Source organism: Egretta garzetta, unplaced genomic scaffold, assembly GCF_000687185.1.
Source record: "Egretta garzetta isolate BGI_Z169 unplaced genomic scaffold, ASM68718v1 scaffold1099, whole genome shotgun sequence".
Lineage (NCBI taxonomy): Eukaryota > Metazoa > Chordata > Aves > Pelecaniformes > Ardeidae > Egretta > Egretta garzetta.
Window position 1 is genome coordinate 529,220 of NW_009260835.1, and position 14,044 is coordinate 543,263.

Consider the following 14,044-nt stretch of genomic DNA (forward strand, 5'->3'; position numbering starts at 1 on the left):
TTCATTACATCCAAAAGGTATGTCATGGAAGACATTTAGGCTGAAATAAAAAAAAAATAAGCTCCATCTTCAAGTTCTGACACACACACACACACACACACACACACAAGACATCCTTACTTACACACTTTAATCCCTATAGATTTTTACTGGCATTATAGTATTTTTCTGCAAGTAAGTCTGTGGAATTGATTGCTAGATATTAATTTTGAAAGATCATATGGAAACAAATATGGGTAATGATTACATCACGATGACAATGTAATACCCGAAATAACTATGACATTCAGCTTCCCATGAAACATGCACATTCCTACTACATGAAGAACAAAGTCACAACATTTCACATTAAAGAAGCAAGAAAAAGATGTACAAGTATTCCTTTTTAAAGAAACTTTTCTGCAAAGGTAGGCAGCTGAGCAGTATGCAACTGATTTATGATAATTCCCTTTATCCTGAAAGTAGTTAATTTAATGCATAGATTTTTAACATTAAAACATAATGGGCAGATTTAACCTAGTGTATGATTTACTTAGATCTAGGTCATCAACTTCAGGAAACAGAAAACGTGTATTTACAAATGAGAGACTTCAAAGGGTGACTTGCTTATCAAGCCTCCTTAGCGTACTGTACGAGTAAACTGAAATTGTATACCTGAGTGGAGTTAGATAGTTGGTTTTTCCACGGCTCCTCTGCGCTGCTGGTCAGGTTTGTGCGGTTATGAGGTAGAGAGAGTGCGTTTTGCTGCAGGTAAGGCACGTTTCCATTACTTCCACTTTCTGTTATGTGATTATTGCCTATCAAAATAGTGTCTGTACTACCCAGCGTTCTTGCTGTGCTGCAGGGAATGGGGCCTGCTGGAAAGGGTCCATTAGCCATAGGCTGCCCGGGGCAGGCGGGACGGATTCCACGCTGAGCGACATTAGGCACTCTGGTTAGAGCAACCTGTGGCTGCTGACCAGAGACAGAGTTTGTAGGCAGTGATGAATCAGCTGTTGGCCCGTTAGGAATTCCAGTAGATCGTACCTGTGCAACTCCTGTTTGTCTCATCTAATGGAAGATGAACAAAGCACAAGAACATTAGCTGCAGAATTTAAAAAGTAAAGATCATAGAAGGTTTGTGTACTTTATTGCACTGGTCAATTTGAATTTTATACTGATTTTAAGATCTTCACAGTTGCTTTTGAGAAACAAGATGACTGCCATGCTCACAAATGCGCTGAGCAAATTTTAATGCAAAGCTATCGGCACACATTTCTTCTAGGCTCTTCAGTTTGAGTGTTAGCATTCTACTGCTAAAGTTGGACACTAAGAGAGAGAGAAGTGAACAATGAGAGGAGGAGAGATACGCTGTAGTACGGCTTGTTACAACTAAGTATTTTTCAAGCAAGACTGCTTTTAGATGTGTCCACTGACTTCAGTTTGAAAGTGTGGCTTGAAAACTTTTACATTATCTGGTAGTCCTATAATAAAACACAGCTAAACCTGTTACGTTTCAACCAGGAAACCACAACTATACTTCATACAAAACCGATGACTTAATGTAACAATGTAAAGGGCATGAGAACTCTGTACAGTAGAAATTCTTCTGCATTTAAGAAACGCAGCAGACACCATTACTGACAAAAGTTTTGTAGAAGAGGAAAACATTTTTGTTCTCACCTGCTGGTGTTGCTGCATCAAGACAAACTGACTCTCCAGCTGTTCCAGCATAAGTTTCTGTGCTGGATTTAGATTATTTCGGTTTGCACGCAGCTGTTCCAAGTGCTAAAAAAACAGCAGTACAGTTCAGAATAATTCAGCTTGCACATGCTTCTTAATAACTTCCTTGCATACAATACTAAAAATTATCAACGAAGACTTGTAAAGCTGAAAACATGATTGAGATTTCTGTTGCACACTCAAACATCTTTCCATACACTATTCTGTAACCGAACCTTATTACTAGTTACTAAAACTAAAGAGACTTTCTATATTAATTGAGCATATAAATATTATCACCACACTAAAATTAAGTGTACTGGTACCGTAAAAGAAAACTACATTCAAGTATGATTATATAAAATTTTATTATCATTATGTATGCTTTAACACTTTTTTGTACTGTGCCATTCTTTTATTAACACTGTTCAGCACGAAGTAAATTCAACACATGAAAACTTGTCCAGAAAATATAAAAAACCAAACCTATAGAAAACCTAGAAAACTCTAAAACTTAATTACAGAGAGCAGTATCTTAAGTTATGATGCTGAACTCATTTTCAACTCATAAATTTAAGTATCTATTACCAAAAATATGATCTTTGTTTTAATTTTAAAATATTTGTCATGAACCATCATTCTACCAGTAAGTCTGCTGCTATTAAGTGGTATGACATAAATGCTGAAATTGTGGGACACAAATGCACTATCTGAGAAGGAAGGGGGGGTATGTGGAGAGGAGGGCAAAAGTTGTGCTACATAACCGGTGACAAAGACATTCTTCTTGATTGTTCTTAAATATGAAGCTACTTTACAACACTGTAAATCCTTTAAAAAAAACCAAAGCACAAAACAAAACCCCCAAAATCTCAAAACCCAAACAAAAACCAACAAACTAAATCAAACCCCACCAAAATTAAACGCAAATCAGGTTTCCTTTAGTTCCTTTCAGGTCTGCATGTATTATTTTTCTCAATCCTTCTCGTCTCCTTTGCTTTATGTTGTATTAGTTACACATAAATAGACTGAAGTATGAGGATTAAAGTGTAGTTCATTCTGCTTTGAACAACTACACTTGCAAACTGTCAACTAAAAAAAATCCAACATTGTCTGACAAACTGGTTCATGCCAAACTCTCAATGCCTAAATAGGGTAACAGGAATCAGAAAGACTGACCTAGCACGTATGTCAGCAGAGGCAAGTCTGCACTCCTCTCCAGCCCAAAGGCTTTGCGGGCAGCATTGTTGTTGCTGCCCACCAACTCTGTGAAACCAACACCCGTCCCTCCTCCACTGGCACTCTGCAGCCCTGGAGGCCACTGTGCGACCAACAGCCCTTTCCTCTTCTGCTTTTGTTAACTGAGCCATTTGGTCTGTGTTATGTGCCGTATCCATCCAGCCTCTGAGCTGCCATTTTTAAAAGACTGACTTAGAAGTTGTCATAAAAATTTTATTCACTCTCCTCTTGCATCGTATCTTTTTGGCTTTCCTATTCATACATGCTGGAACCTTATCAAGCTATTGCGAGCAAATCCAGTATACCGTACTTAAGATAGAGACGCCTACTTAGATACTGCTTAGAAGAGGAAGTTGGATCTGGAAAAAGGTGAAACTGAAAAGGGGAAAAAGCAGTAGGATATAAAATAAGCAGAGAGAAGTAATGAGAATATATGAAGAAAGAGGATACGGAAGAGTGATTAGGGAGGACCAAAGGAGGGGGGCAGGGGAGAAGGGAGGGAAAAATTATGCAGCATAATAAAGCCAGTGTTGTTCAGATAGTGAAACAGGTGAAGACCTATACTGGAGTTGAGGGGAACACTGCCCAGTCCATCAGAATGCCTTCTGTCTCTGTACTTTGCTCCCTTCTATTTTTCCTTGCATCCAAAGCAGTATCTCTGATACATGGGTAACAGTTTCCAGCTAGGCCTGACTAATGAACTGAAGAGACAACAAACATCATAACAAAAAAAAAAACTGAAAAAAGATTTCAAAAATAAAATCTAGCATGTCATATAAATATATTAGATGACATAAAATATAGAAAAGCAGTACCAGATTTTGTTTGAGTAACTGTATTTTGTAGGATGTGCACATTTGTTTATGTAATTTGATTCAAGAAGGTACTTCAGAGGAAAAAAAGGATATTACAATACTTCTACACCTCCTTCAATATCCCCCACATTACAGCAAGTAGCAAAACTCACTTGGCACGCAATAGTGGCAATTTGCATATCTATCTTTAAATCATCATCAGAGAAGAAGAATTCCTTTATGTTCTTACCTTATAAATTCTAGAATTCATACAATGTAAGTGTTCAGTTCCTCCTAGAGATCATTTATTTTACTAGAGAACTAATCTCACATGCAGAAGCCATAAATACTAGCACAACTTGAGTTACACTGTGGGAATTATTTGGGAAATATTTCACATTTAATTTCAGAAATGCGGAAACAAAAAATGTTCCAGATTTATTTTCTTAAAAGGAAGAAAGAAAGAAACAAAAAAATGTTATCAAAGCTTGTGAAGATCTTCAACATACCTACCTGTAATTTCTGTGGTGTCAAGCACCAAGAATGCATTTGTTGCTGTACAGGAGGATGTGACACTGTATGGCCACTGCTCCAAACATCTGAAGTATTCTGAGAGAAAACATTACATTAAAATGCGTGACTATCAAAGGTTCAACATAATTTCTTTCACTATCTAGATTTTATCTTACTTATGAAAGAACTAGTCATTGTTTCAATAATAACATTATAAACAAAGAACATACTAAAACATGCCAAGTCTCATTCTACCATTCCCACAGAGTATCAGAGTAGTCAGAGGAAAAAATTAAATGGTACCTAGTATCATAATGAGAAACAATTAAATCAAATTATGCAATTAACTTAAATGTACACTACTTTTAAAACTGAATACTTTATCTACTGTAACACTACTACATGATGATGAAACACTTGAATTCTAAATATAAGCAAAGGCAATAGACAGGATGACATGATCATCTCCCTCTCTATCTGGATTCAGACTATGACTGCACTTTTTCACTTATACAACTATAACTGTAGTATAGTGCCACCAATCTGCATTGCCCTTATGCGCTTCCTGTCTGAACTGTAACCTGAAACACATCACTGAAAAATGTTTTTTAAAATTCCTAAAAACATTCCCCACCTTGATGCCAAAGGATTAAAATTGACAGCACAAATTCTGTGCATGCTGCATCACTTTAATGCATATTTCCATATAATTTTGGTAGGGGGCTCTTTAGTTCATCAGAATATATACCTTTGTTGGACTAGATGTTCTTTTCCTCTTGGCAGGACTGGTCAGGTCATCTACTTGGCTAGAAGGAATCATGTGTAGTGGCAAGGATTGCTGTGAAATTGGTGTTTGAGTGAGGCCTAGTACAGGTTCAGTATTTGGATGATGAGGTTTACAAGCCTAAGAATCACAGAAGGAAGACAAAAATATGGTTCTATATATTCTTAACTCTTTCCTTTAAATTATATATTTTAATAGCCCACATATATTAAAAGGGCCGAGTAGATATTCTGAAGATGATATCAATAACTGAAAAATCAGTTTCCATATGGTCATCAATGGAGGAATGTGTACCTTTCATGGGATTATTAAACCACTGCAGCATTTCTATTTAAGATGAAATCTTTTAAAATCATGAAAATCCACAAAGGTTCTAAATTGGTACCCCCATATTTCTCCCATATTATAGGGAGCTTCTTGATCTAGTATCCCTTTGCAAATAAATCAAAGGCTTTTTATTAATAAAAGCCAATCCTGTGCTCAACAAAATAAGCTTGACCACTACCGATTGTAAAGAACCCTTAAAGCTGGGCACCTGCAGAACATAACCCAACTTCTCACCTGCTGTGCTGTGTTCATGGCACCCTGCCTGGAGGTAAGCTCTGCGGGGATTGGTAGGCTCCATGCCTCCTCAATACTAGGAAGTAATTTAGTTTTATTCTGTAGACTACCTTGTGGAAGGTTACACAACTGAGCCTAGGAAAAATTATGTAAAAAGCAAATTTAACACAAGCCTACTTTAGTAAGAGCAAGTCCATGAAATCTTCCTAAATGCTGTAGCTAATTATGTCTTAAAGAGAGGATAGATTTAAAATTTGGGGTTTTAGAAAGGTGCTAAGTATAAAGAGGGTAACCAGAATATAAACCTTTGTGAGAATCAGAACAAAGATGAGCTCTGGATTCAGAGGTCTCATAATTCCTTTTTTCTGAAATTGCAAACAAGAGTGAAAGATAGCGTGTGTGTATTCTCTCTCTATGTTATGAGAACTTAAAAATGTAGACAATACAAAGAAAAAAGCAAAGTGATGTAAAACAGTATGCTTTGATTAAATGTGCAAAATAGGGTTTATAACGAATTAGGTTTCACTTAAAAATGAAGAAATAAAATATTACAGGCTATGATATGCTTACAGTACGCATGAAAACAGGTTATACACACCACAAACAACTGCAAGTTAAACTTGTGTGTTACTTCTCCCCTCCCCTCTGCTGTGTATTTGGAAGAGTATTTCCCGCTTCTTAAAATATTAGTTTTACCTGTAAATACTTTATCCGTGCTGCAAGTGCAGAGGTATTACTACAATTTTTGCTCCTAGTTGCATTTAAGTAGCATTTAATGGCATCCTGAGGCTGGTTGCAGGACTCATAGAGTGTGCCTAGGTCCATCCAGGCTGCAGCATGGCCATGGTCCAATTGTACAGCACAGATATAGGCCTGTAAAGCATCCATAGGCTGATTTTGCTGTTGATACAGCACACTGAATAGAAAGATTAGTGAAGTTGAGAATTAATAAGGAAGTCAAAATACAAACAAGTCAAATATACATGCCCCCCTCAAAACCCTTAAAAAACTTTGCCATTATATAAAGCACAGTAATAACCATAAACAATATATACAATCTTAACATGCAAAGCTCATATACATAGTATACTCAGTATTTTAAAAAAATTGAGAAAGCAAACACAAATTTATTATTTAAACTTCAAATCAGACAACATGAAGGTATAAATAAAGAAGCTTTATGGTCTCCTTGAGTGCAAAAGAGTTAAAAAGCTAGTATTCTTCATTTTTACATATAAGCATTGAATCATGTCACTGTATTACCCTGTATCATTCTTACCCTATAGAACACCATGTATCTGCACTTGCTTCTGATTTATCAATAGATTGCCTATAAGATATAAAGGCATCCTGAACTTTCCCAATACTTGAATAGCACCTGGGAGAAGAAAAAAAGAACTTTGGTAATATTTATAGAAGGTAATCATTGAGGGTGGTTTACCAAGACTGATCTGATAAATGTTAAGTCATGCAAATACATACTCATCTAGATGAATCAAAAACATTTGCTGTTTCTGAATGCCAGGCATAAGCAGACTCAAACATCTTAATCAACATGTATTCCTAATTATTTATTTGAAAAGTACAGCAAAACTGCTTAAACCCTAGTTTACTGCATTTATAAGGAAAACAGAAGTCATACCACATTTTAAAGACTTACATTTCCTTCACTTGTAATAACTTATCAGTCAATAAGAACTCTACTGATTTACAAACAGCATTATAAAGAAACAACTAAGTTACCTATTTTATCAAACAAATGGTTACGAAACTTCATGTTCTACAAGAAGTGTTTCAGAATTATTAAGAGAGATTGACAAACTCAATCAGGACGGTTCCTGACTGCCTGAGCAGCTTTTTATGTGCATTTCTCACATCTCAGTAAGATTTCAAGTAATGAACAACAAATCAGCTAGTTTTACTGCATATATAGAGCACAGAATTTTATAAAAAATCTTGCTGTTCTGGATTTTTCTGTAATTTCTTACTTGAATATTTTCATCTACAAATTAAAAGGTATTCTGGCATTATAAGCAGAAATATCAGAAGTCTAAAGAGAACTGCAATCATACTACAGGGAATAATACCTACCTTTTTAAAACTGAAAGCTTCGAATAAATACAATATTAAAAAATATATATATTTACTAGTTTAATCTACAATAGCTCTGCTTCTTATTTTGTTTGTAATAAGTTTCCCTGTTGGAAAAAGAACTGACAACTTTCAAAATACATAAATAACAACAGAAAATTTATTCTAGTAAAAAAAAAAAAAACCAAGCAAAACCGTACAGGCAAAGGTTTGTCAAATATGCTAAACTCTTTCATGTACTCTTCAGCACACTAGGAAAGGAATACAATAAAATCTAGCAGTACTTTGCCTAAAACATCCATTAAGTCTGACTAGAATGTTTCAGAAGATTATTTTAATCACAATCTAACCCAAGTTCTGATACGACACGTTTCAATCTGTCTGCTTATCAGATACATGAAAACTCTGATTAGGACCGTACTAACATTAAGCACCCAACAAAACTTAAAACAGGGTGATGGATTTTATTCAGTGGGGGAGTAAGGTGGTGGTATATTTTTGAAAGGTAGCTTTAAACCAGCTTGCTAGCCAGTTTGGACAACATGCAGAGGAAGAAATAACACAAGGGAATACACAAGGAGGGATAAAGAGGAAGAGCAAATGCAGAACCCTGTAACCCTGTTCCTTTCCTCTTCTCCTGCAAGGGTATAGACTGAAGAAATAGGGCACAGAAACGCTTCTGCTGTAGTCCTCCCTCTAGAGTGTAAGAGATGCTTCCACTAGATTTCCCCCCCCCATTTTCCTGTGTTTCTCCCCCTTGTTTTCATGTTCCTAGGTTTCACCCTAACCACATGAAAGCCATGGCACAGTAGGAGCAGGAGCACGGCAGCTGCGCACACAGACTGCATGGAGCCCTGGCTCCGTCCTGCCGCTGTGTAAGCACAACTCAACTAGCTCAAGGCACGCGGAATGGGGGTATTGAGGAAAAAACAGGATTTCAGCCCAATGGATGTTAAGATGAACCAGATGATCCCTGGCCCATTTTCCCTTTTCCCTCCGCACCTGCTCTAGTCCTCTGCCCTTCACACTTGGCACCATGTTCCTCCCTTAGCCTGCAGACAGCTGGTTGATGAGCCCTCTCTTACAGAACAGCTGGAGGAATGTAATAAGGATGACAAAAACAAAAGTAGGTTCCAGTTGTATGTGAGCAGAACCTCCAAGAAAAGTCAACGGGAAGATACTGAGGTTAGGATATTAATTTTACTTTTGCATAATTAGTTTCTAATGTATTTCTTGACAGAACCAACCTGTTCACATAAGGACTTGAATTACCCTCAAAGCTTTCTCCAAAGACTGATTATTTCAAGAGTTACTACTGGTTTGTGTAAAGTACTCTATCTTCTTAAAAAGACGAGTAAAAAAAGTCATCAAATCTGTATGATTCACATCTTGCACTAAGTTAAGTTTCAAGTAAAAAATACTGTCTGATAAGACAGAATTAATACAACACTTAAACAGATATTAGAATGGATCAATCTGAGCTATCTTGGCCTACCATTTAGTTATAATATATGCTGTTTAGAAATGGATGTATACCTGGAAAAATATATGTATTTTAGCACAAAAATTGACTAAGATTAGAAGGGAGATTCCAAGAAAATAAAGAGATAAAAATTTTTGAAAAAGCTATGAGGAAAAGTAACAACACATACAGAGCATTAAAAAAAACGGGGGTGTGAGGGGAGACAGAGAGAAATAGAATATGTGGGAGGAGAAGGAACAGGTAAAACCAGGCAGGGAAGACTTGGATTACTGTGAATGTGCAGGCTGAATAATAACTACAAAAAAACCCCAGGACCATTTGGGTAACATGCCTCATTTCAACTTCTAATCTATATTCATCCCAAATATGTTAGCACCTTGTCTTTTATACACTTTCCAGAAAACTAGACTTCAGTAGATACATACATCCTTTCCCTTCATTTTTCCTCTGAAAATATTAAGAAGAAAAACAATGTAAGATACTCACAATAATGAGTATCCTCAAAAAATTTACAAATACAGTTAACAGTGCCTACAAAGTCACTTCTCACCTTCCAAGGAAATACCAGGATTGACCAGAATTGGGATCTGCTTCTAGAGATTTCTGGAGATACTGTATAGCATAGCTTTCCTTGGTTGCCTTGTCTCCAAGCTGATCCACGGTGTGATGCATCCAGCCTACAAAAAGAATCCATGAATGGCAGAAGTCAAATTCCCTGAGACCGTTCAACGGTTTGGCACAGCAGGATAGTTGTAGTGTTAGTTCCTCTTTAAAAACAGGAATATCAAACAACAATATAACTTACATATAATATAATGAATGAAACTTGTAAAAATTTTAAAGTTCTATACTAAAATTACAGAACAAAATGACCCTAAGTCAAAACTACTTTCAGGTACTTTTAAAGTGCTTTTTGGTTTAAATAATTTTCTATGAGGTTAATAGCAAAATTATGAACTCCTCAACCTTCTACTATAAAAAGTTAATCTGAAAATGTTAACTCTTTCCTCCTCTGAACACAGATAACTTCCCTATCATTGTGAAAAATGGCAGCATTCTCCCTGTCACGCACATCAATTACCTGTACATTATGTTCAGCTCACTCCTTTTCTTCTAAATTCTTGTGTTTATCCCATATTTACATTTGGGCAATTCCCCAGCAGAACACTAGTAAGTATTTTTGTATCTCAACTTAAATCTTTCTCACATTGTCATTTCATCTTCATCACTACAACATCCTTTCCATTCACCTTGACAAATGCAATCACCACTTATCTATGTAACAAATTCTGCTGAAAAGATCATTTTATTGCCTCATCTAATGATACATTGTATTCTTTCAAATGCCTTTTTTTCTTTCATTACATTGGAAAAATTATTCATTCCCACTTTAAAGGCCTCCCACATTCCACACTCCCATATAATCTTTTACATGCTATTGAAAGGCATCTCTGCTCTAGCACTGATGCAAGGCTTGGTTTCCATAATAGAGCACCTTCATCATCTTCTCAAGCTGCTCCTCATCTGCCTCTATGCTTAGATGGAATTCCTTTAAGCAGTCATAAAATCATCTCAGTGCCATTTGTATAATGAGTACAAGGAAATCCTTTGTAACAGGCAGCTGGCTTGCTGAATTCACTACATATCATACTGGTCAGCAATGTCTTGCTGTTTACTTAATCGCCATGTATTTGTCTTAACAATCCACTGGCTTTTCAGCCAACGTTTGTAAAACTAAGATGTGACAATGGATTGTCCCTCTGTTTTTATAGTGTCCCGCCCATAAATGGTCCCCTGTGGAACACTATGATACCAATTCCATAAAATATCCAAGGTTTGTATGAAGTTTTAGTTACCTACAGAGTTGTACACACATCTGCACTAAATGTCCATTTAAAACCTTCGTCAACTAAACTTCAGCACCCTAGACTGTATCAAAAAGGATAAGCTTAACTACATGAACAGGTAATACCACTCAAAAGATCCACATCACATTCAGATCTCATCTGAAATGCTAGACAAAGTAGGCAAGGCTGAGAAATGAACTGATGAGTATTTGCAGCCTCATTTCACTCTCTATAATTAGGCTATACCTTAGAAGTTTTATTCTATCTGTTCTATACAGTTTATATTTTATTCCATGGGCTTATAGTTTGTTTACAGTCAGAGCAACACTTTTGCAAACGGAAGGCAAACTTCCAAGCTTTAAAAAAGGCAACCTAAAAGAAAATCATGTGTATTGAACAACATTTGCCTGAGGTGTTTTAAGAAGCATTAGTTGGAAACTGTGGTCAGAAGCAGAATTTTTAATATTTCAAGAAATACCACGTTAGGAGCCAAGTGGTTACAGTGCTGGGTGTGGGGGGCGGGGAGGGGAGGGGAGTACTTTATCTTGGCTGAAGATGGATCAAGTCAAAACCCTACCCATAAAAAAAAAAAAAAAAGGAAAAAAACCCCAATTTTTGCAGAGGCATGTAACATATACAACTTTCTCTCACAGATTTCATAAACAGGCTCTGATTTTGATTCAATCCCAAGCCACTGAAGTTCTTAAGCATACAGAACATACTCATGTTTTAAGAAAAAAAGCTTATGTGAGGGTGATTATCAGAATGCACCTGCATAACTGCATGCTAGGGATAAATGTATCGGGTGCAGTGCCAGGCAAAACCTGAGATAAAGTAATAGTTCAGGGATTATAAACAAGGGTATAAAAAGACATTAAACAATTTCCTCAATCTTTGGCAATGTTACGTAGTGATGCCTATCTTCTGTTTCATGAGAACCATGCCTGACTGAAAGATAACATGTTGTATCTTCAGGAGATCTTTACTGAGGTTCACTGATAAAAAAAAGAATCTATTTCTAGGAGACAGAAATGAGAACTAGCAATCCCTATCTCGTTTCACTGCTGAAATGAGGGTTGGTTCCCGATTTTATCTTCCTGTGCAAGGAGGTAAAAAAAGGCAGAAAGCATGACAGAGAGTGAGGGAGAACAAAAGTTTTCTACTAGAACAGCAGAAGTAAAGGAAACTGGGTGTCTCTTCTCCTCATGCATAAAATGAAGAATGCACAGAAAGAAGGTGATGGAAAAACCCTGGTAAGCTGTGCAGTTTCCCATTTGCAAGACCTAACTCAAATTCTCAACTAGCATATTGACTTACTCTTCCACTCTTTGGGCATTTTAAACACAATAAACAAAAACGCAGATTTTGTCCATACTTCACAGACGTTCCACGTTTTTTTCCAGGTCTTTACAATATAATTTGCAACAAATCCCTGTGTTGCTTCAGCAAGAGGATGTGCTAGCTTAATCATGCTGCCGGGGGTGGTGGTGGGGGGGTATGCTTATCAATCACACTCATGCTGAACTTGTGGCAATTGCTTTTTCCCCAATAAACATCATCACCTCAGTCTCTGAAGAGATGAGCCTCTTCCTCGTTTTAGCATCATGTATATCTCATCCAATTATGTGGATACCACTTAGCTATGCCCCTTGCCGAAAATCATTGGGACAGTGCTTTGAGAACTTCTAAGCCTCTAAACCTCAACGCTTGCATTGTTCTTACACTCTTCCTTATGCAACCACTGAGTATAATTGGGGAAAGAATACCAGGACAGATTTGATCGTCAGTCTCATTAAGTTAATGTAATTTTAGGCAAGGGGTGAAAAGAACTATGGTTTGGAAAGCAAATGAAATGGCAAAAAAGAAGAAACAAACTGCTCTTATCCAACTCCACAGATCTTATTGCTACATCTACCCAAACTAGTCAGCATGCATCAGCTCAAACGGATACGTAATTCTCCAAGAATCACAGGGTTCTCCCCCCCAGTAATCTGCTTCGGAAACCAGCAACAAGAGCAAAGATTTTAACAGCTGTCTCCCAAGACATCTGAACTTACCTAAATTTCAACTCTGGCTCAATAAACGTTCACTAGTTAAGGAAAATAAACAAAGGGTATTTTCATTCCAAAACAATTTTTCTGTTGAAGCAAAAGAGTTCAACACAGAAATACAAATATATTTTGATTGGGTTTTGCCAGTAGCATTCTGGCAGATGGCAGGTATTTTCTATTATTTTTTTCTAAGCAGCAGTGCACCACCCGGACTATGCTGCCTGAGGAGGGCTTTTTATTACCAGCTGCTCGATAGCCTGCAATAAACACCATACTCTGCTAAACACCACTGTTAACAGCAAAGAGCAAAAGAAATGGTATGCCTTGAACGTTGTGGTTAAGACCACTCTGTCACTTTCTCCACATAGAAGCTACCCACACTACCAAACCAGGTGACCTATGCTGATTGAATAAAGGGAGTTAATCCAGTTTTCAGACAGCAGACAATTCTCAGTCATTCCTCTTATTGCTAACACAGAGATCTGTGGTAGGATTTTATGAATACAACCATGACCCTTTGCTCCTAATGTGGCAACATACACCAAACAGAGTTGAAAAAGTGTTGGCCAGCTATTTTGGGAAGCCTGTCTTCCATCGATCGTATGCACAGCCTATCTGGATGAAATTGCTGACAATTTATACTAGGTGGGGTAACACCAAGTTAAATCAAAAATAAAAATCGAAGGGGATACTGAAATATAAGCAACACTGTTGCGCGACAGCAAAAAGATCAGCACCTAGAGTCCTGCAGTGAACTCCTCCAGGAGTTTTATTTGTGTTTTCCCAGAGAAAATCAAAATTAACAAAACTAAACAAATTAGCCCACTCCAAACCCACCCACAACCTGCACTAAAAAAAAAAAAAAACAAACCCAAAAAAACCCATGCACTGTGGCCATAATTTAGTGCCAGTTACTAATTTGAATTAAATGACCACTATGTGAAAGGGTGGGGGGGAAATAAAAATGGGCATAAGCAGGCTAA

At 37.0% G+C, this 14,044-nt stretch overlaps 1 protein-coding gene across 10 annotated transcripts in view; it reads right to left on the reverse strand.

Annotated features, from left to right (window-relative positions):
* KDM6A (lysine demethylase 6A) overlaps positions 1-14,044 on the reverse strand; it is a 119,813-nt gene that overhangs the window by 40,453 nt on the left and 65,316 nt on the right. For 6 of the 10 annotated variants that reach the window (XM_009646991.2, XM_035902394.1, XM_035902393.1 and 3 more), the window contains 8 exons: positions 9,714-9,840; positions 6,869-6,967; positions 6,286-6,505; positions 5,590-5,724; positions 4,993-5,148; positions 4,245-4,340; positions 1,663-1,767; positions 655-1,050 (listed from right to left, as the gene is read on the reverse strand). In XM_009646991.2, coding sequence (XP_009645286.1) covers positions 655-1,050; positions 1,663-1,767; positions 4,245-4,340; positions 4,993-5,148; positions 5,590-5,724; positions 6,286-6,505; positions 6,869-6,967; positions 9,714-9,840 — 1,334 coding nt within the window. Of the gene's footprint in view, positions 1-654; positions 1,051-1,662; positions 1,768-4,244; positions 4,341-4,992; positions 5,149-5,589; positions 5,725-6,285; positions 6,506-6,868; positions 6,968-9,713; positions 9,841-14,044 lie in introns of those variants that run through there. The other 4 variants (XM_009646994.2, XM_035902399.1, XM_035902395.1 and 1 more) reach the window with 2 other exon arrangements.